The sequence below is a fragment of the Macadamia integrifolia genome, chromosome 7 (genome assembly GCF_013358625.1).
Source record: "Macadamia integrifolia cultivar HAES 741 chromosome 7, SCU_Mint_v3, whole genome shotgun sequence".
Taxonomy (NCBI): Eukaryota; Viridiplantae; Streptophyta; class Magnoliopsida; order Proteales; family Proteaceae; genus Macadamia; species Macadamia integrifolia.
Window position 1 is genome coordinate 19,022,264 of NC_056563.1, and position 6,100 is coordinate 19,028,363.

Here is a 6,100-nt window from a genome sequence, read left to right on the forward strand (position 1 = left end):
AGTGGAGGGGGGAGAAGAGAATCACACACTCTTTGGCCACACAAGGCACTCACAACCACAAATTCAGTTTATTCTCAATTTGTCTACTCGATTGTTGGTTAGACATGTATTTAAAGAAAATAAAACTACTGAAACTAGAAACCAACACTAAATAGGAAACTAAATCAATCTAAGGAAGCTAAAATAAACTATGAAACTATATATGCTATGTATCCTACTTGAAATAAAAGATTACATAATATTCCGAAATAAATAAGGCTTCCTAAAATCCTACTAGACCAAATACTCAAATACGGATCCAGTTCATCTCCGTATGGATACCCAGATGGGTTTGGATCGGTCCATGGTTGTGCATCTGCATCACAGTTACATGGATCTTTTCCCTCCAAACAACTCTATTTGAGGTCATACTAGAGTCCAGACCTACTCTTCATGTCTTTCCTTACTACTTCTCCTATGGTCATTTTAGGCCTGCCCCTAACTCTTTTAACTCCTTCCATCTGAATCTGATCTCTGTCCTTACTGGGGCATCCCACGGCCTCCGTTGAACATGGCTGATGTAGATATGCACCCATGTAGCGATCTATACCCAACTGGGTATCTAGCGAGAGATGAACCAGATCCATATTGAGTCCTTAGTCTGATAGGATTTTAATAGTTTATTTTATTGAAGAAACTAATATCTTTAATTTATTTTATTCTATTTATTTTTGAGAAGTTGCATACATTGGACATAGTTAGAGTTGGTTTAGGATTTTTTTTCCTTTTAAGTTAGTTTCCTTTTAGGATTTCTTTCCATGTTAGAGCTTTTCAATTTCCTATTTATATGCTTGTAATCGATTGAGAAAGTCAGATTGAAGAAAATATGAATCGAGTTTGAGTATTGAGAGACTCAGGGCTATGTGATTCTTCTCTCCCCCATTTCTTCAAGCGATTTTCCCTCTTCTCCCTAAGGCTACTCCATCAATTGGTATCAAAGCCAAAGGATCCCCATCCCCGTCTCTCTTTCTTCCCTGGCCATTCTCTTCTCTAGTTTCCTAAAGAGACTAAGAACAGTCTTAAAAAAATAATAATAATAATTGATTCTGTCTAACAGAATCGACCCCTCTGTTTTCACCGCCCCTCCCCCTCCTTCTAACTTCCGTGGTCGAGTCCCTTTCTAGGGTCCGACAGCAGGAAAAAAAAATTGCAGAATACAGAAGACCAAAAGAAGAAGAGGAGCAGAGAAGAACAGAATAAAAGAGGAAGAGAAAGAAGAACAGAAGAAGCAGCAGAAGAAGAGAAAAAGAGAGAGTTGACAGAGAAGCCACCAGAACCCCATCTCAATTGAACCCCTCTGCAAGGTTCCAGCAGAGGAAAAAAAAAAAAAGAAGACAGAAGAAGAAGAAAGAAGAAAGAAGACGACGAAGAAGAAGAGGAAGAGGAACATACCTAGTTCGATCGATTCCTTCTCCTCCGTCGAGCTCCGCCTTCTCCTCTAGTTCTGTCTCCAAGAAGGAGAAGGACTCCTTTTGTTGGTAACATAAACCCCCACGATTTTCTCCTTTTCTCACCTTTTTTCCTTCAGTTATCTTTTTTACTTCCCAAAATACCCCTGCCCCCACCTTTTATTACTTATATGTCTTCTTACCTTGTCTTTCCAATTATACCCCTCTCCCCTAGTATGTGAAATCCATTCTTCTTGTGTTCCCAATTGAACTGCTACAAAAAAAAAAAAAACCATTCTCCCATTGCTCTTTAAACCTCCTTATTTACCATTCTGCCACTCACTCATTGCTTTGAGTATCCATCCATAGTGATTCCAACAACCTAGGTGATGGATCTAGACCTTTTATTGGATATCTGTCAACAAATGCAATTGATCATAGAGAAGCTCGCGGACATCAAGACCCAAGTACACTCTACCTTCAACTATGTGATCTCAGCCGTTGAACAACAAGTAGACGAACCAAAAGATGAATCACCAGTGGTAAAAGATGAGATGGCACTGTTGGGAGCTGTAGATCAACTTGTGAAAAAATTGAAATCGGTTAATCTCTTCAGTGAACCAATCAATTTTATTTTCCCGAGTCACCACTTCACCAATGAACTTCACGTCGTGGATTTCATATCATTTGATCTTAGTTTCGATGGTGATTTCATATAGGCAAGGGTGGATGTTGATCGATTGGTGTTGATTCTCCTATTCTACAAAACTCGTGGACGAATTTTTTTCAACATCGAGGGAATTGATGTAGATATGCACCCATGTAGCGATCCATACCCATCTGGGTATCTAGCGAGAGATGAACCAGATCCATATTGAGTCCTTAGTCTAATAGGATTTTAGTAGTTTATTTTCTTTAAGAAACTAATTTCTTTAGTTTATTTTATTCTATTTATTTTTGAGAAGTTGCGTACATTGGACATAGTTAGAATTGGTTTAGGATTTTTTTTTTTTTCCTTTTAAGTTAGTTTCCTTTTAGGATTTCTTTCCATGTTAGACTTTTTCAATTTCCTATTTATATGCTTGTAATCGATTGAGAAAGTCAGATTGAAGAAAATATGAATTGAGTTTGAGTATTGAGAGCCTTAGGGCTATATGATTCTTCTCTCCCCCATTTCTTTATGCGATTTTCCCTCTTCTCTCTAAGGCTACTTCATCAATGGCCATACAGCCATAAACAACACTGTTGGAGCTTGTCTTGAATTAGGGAAACCCCCAAATCAGTTTTGACCCAGTCATTCCTTACTCTATCTCTCCTAGTTTTTCCGGACATCCATCTCAACATCTTAATATCAAGTGCCGGAGCTACTCCCAAACCAGATCTAATATGATCAATCATTCCTTACTTTATCCTTCCTAGTTTTACCACTCATACATCTGAACATCATCATCTCTGCTACACTAAGTTTATCTCCGCTAGATGAATGTTGTGGAGAGGTGCAGTGTTGTGTGATTGACGCATTCCTATAAAGCTTAAAGGAACATTATAGAATAGTTATACAACTGGGTATGATGTATATCACAAAATGTTGGGCTGACAAAAAGCATAATATAGATAAGCTGAGTATAGCATAGATGGGGATGTTGAAATGGATGTCTAGCAAAACTAGGAGAGATAGAGAAAGGAATGACTGGGTTAAAACTGATTTGGGAGTTTCTCTAATTCAAGACAAGCTCCAAGAATGTTGTTTAAGGTCGTATGGCCATGTCCAACAGAGGCCGTGGAATGCCTCAGTAAGGAGGAGTGATCAGATTCAGATGGAAGTACCTACAAGAGTTAGGGATAGGCCTAAATGGCCTTAGGAGAAGTGAGAAAAGACATGCACAGCTTAGGCCTTGTATCAAGTATGACACCGAATAGAGCTGATTGGAGGGCAAGGATCCATGTAGCCGACACCATTTAGTTGAGATGAGGCTGAGTTGTTGTTGTTACCTAGCAGTTCTTATTTAAAGTAAAACAAAATAGTAAATTTCAGAGATGGGAATAATGCAATGCAGGATACTTTTGGGTAGTAATTTGACATGATCATTGAAAAATATGTGCAAATAAAAGCAGCCCACCATGATATTTAATTTTATCATGAGGCCACGTTTTTCTTGCCTCAAGGCAGACTTAATGATGCAGAATTGAAGACCTATAGTAGAAGGAAGAAGAGGCTCCAGCGGACCCACGATTAGGAGGGACAGAAACCCCTACAATTTTGAAGAGTTGCTGTTTAGTTTATTTTGTTTTAAGTTTTGTTCGGTTCACTTGTTTGAAACAAGTTGGTCTAATTTAAGTTGGGGTTCATTGTAATATTTGTTTGTCATACTCTTAAGAGTCAAGTAAATAAGTTTCCTTTTATTTCTTCGTAACCAAGCAACCATCGATTTGGAAACTTTCTAATTTGGGCGCTTTCCTAATTGATGGCCTTGCCCCCCCCCCCCTTTGTTTGATTATAAAAGCAACTCAAAGGCTCTACTGTAGCTACAATTTGACGAAACCACATTGCTTCTGTCACTGCTATTCTCCTCTGGAGTTATTGTCTTGTGTTTGATCGATGGGACTGGTGTTTAATCTGGTCGACACTCTGCAGTGAGAAGCCCGAGTGGTTCTTTGGCTTTGTGTTCTTCTTCTATTGTTCCACATACATTAAAGGTCTTCATTATTTCCCCATTCAATCAAAGGCATCAGTTCTGTCCTTCTGTCCTCAAGTCTGTTACTTTCTAGTTTATGATCTGAGTTTTCTTAATTTCTTGTTCCCCAATCCACCACTCCCTAGACCAACCCAGCCACCTGATTGCCTCCAATCTTTTGATCAGGATCTATACCCATATAGAGGCTGGTTCGATCCAGTTTTCAGGTCCATCAGAACCCTGTAAATTGGTTGCTATAAGAAATATCCCCGGCAGCTTGATTTTGTTTGCAGCCCAGATTTATGCCCAGTTTTGGAATCGATAGCTAAGAGTTGTTTTGAATATTGGTCTAGTGAGTTCAGTTATTTTTTCCTCCATTATTTCAGTCCTACTTCAATAAGTAATCAAGTCCCAATCCCTGTCTGTCTACCTAGTGCTGTTTAATCTTATTTTTGTCCCTGTTTACTGTTTTCCTTTTATTTCAGTTTGTGGTTCAATCTCAGTGAGTGATTGATTTGAGTTCTCATCTATATCTAACATCAGTAACTGAATTTCTTTCGTTTCCATTGCATTCCACCTTTAGTTTCTGATATCATTACTTCAGTTCTCTCTGTGCTTTGATTCAGGTTTTTTTCTGGTTAAAAGATCTTGCAGATTTGGGGCTATATTGATCATTCAATTATAGTTCTACAACACTTAAATAGGCATGACCCGTGAGTTGGTCCATGGGATCAGGAACCCACACTCATCTCACTGGTCTAAATTTCACAACAAAGCAAGAATGGGAAGTGTTTAGCGACTGCAAATTTTCATAAAATTACAAAGATACAATCAAACATAATCAAATCTAGTATCATTATATAATTGATTTCCCCTACTTGTCTTGAGCTGGAAATTTTATAAATGAGTGTGGGATCCTTTCTCAAATGGATCCACCAGAAAATCCTCACAGATGTGGGTTGACTACGATCATTACATGTAAGACAATAAAGAAAAGGGGGACATAACATTACACATGACCAACAGAAAATCCCTTCCAAGCACCCCATTTGGTTACCAGATCAATTGGAATGGAAGCTTTTCCTCACTTCCCATGTGGACAGGTTTTGAATTCCATATGCAATCTGGTAAATGAAGTCTCCAAGTTTTTGGAGCTAACTAGGCAAAACTGATAGCAACCTTCATAAATAATTCCATTATTAAGGAAAGAACCAAAAACCTAAATTAAGGTTTCACCATTGGAACAAAAAATATATATATATATGATATTAAAAACTTCACCATAAATTCAATGTAAGAAGCAAAGGCAAGTTTCCCCTTTTTGAAGAGTAAATATTCCTACCCTCGTTTTCTCTTTTTTCGGGGGGTGGGGTGGGATGAAAATAAAGACAGCCCCTTCTACCTAATAAGGTGTAAAGAATAATTATTAAAAGAGAGAGAGAGAGATAAAGAAAGTTGTTTCTACCTGATAAGCTGCTAGATTGACAGAAATTTTATTAAATGCCTGTGCATTTTGCTCAAGCATCTGTCCTGTAGCTCCACCAATAGCTGCAAACCAGAACAATGTGATTAGTGTCAATAAATGTTCAACGGTAAAGGAAATTTGTATATTCTGAGATTAAATTTGTCACTCTGGTCCATTTATGTTACCAAAGAAAAATAAATAGCAAATATGCAGATTCCATGTCACAAAACAACCTGAAACAAGTTCCCCATTTAAGAAAAGGCATGTAGTTTTACATATAGGGAAAACCTGCATACCACCACAGTCAATCCTAGAATTGCATAGAACTTGGAGTCAAAGAGAGAGATTCCGATTGAGACTTCTATTTCTGAGACTACCGTCCCTCGACTCTTAAGTCTCCAATGAGAGCAAGAAGAAGACATAAAGTCCTCTTATTTACAAGATAGACCAGAATCGATGTTAAGTATACCAAAGCCCTTATCACTTAATTTGTTCCTGTTTTATCCTCTCTTCATAGAAGTTTCTAGAGTTTC

General features: G+C 38.0%; 1 protein-coding gene across 1 annotated transcript in view; it reads right to left on the minus strand.

The window, feature by feature from the left end:
• The window catches only part of LOC122083718, a gene marked incomplete at its 5' end in the record, with an annotated part of 7,731 nt that extends 2,081 nt beyond the window's left edge, over positions 1-5,650 (minus strand). Inside the window, 1 exon segment of the mRNA XM_042651603.1 lies at positions 5,568-5,650. Coding sequence (XP_042507537.1) covers positions 5,568-5,650 — 83 coding nt within the window.
• Between the last annotated feature and the right edge of the window lie 450 nt (positions 5,651-6,100).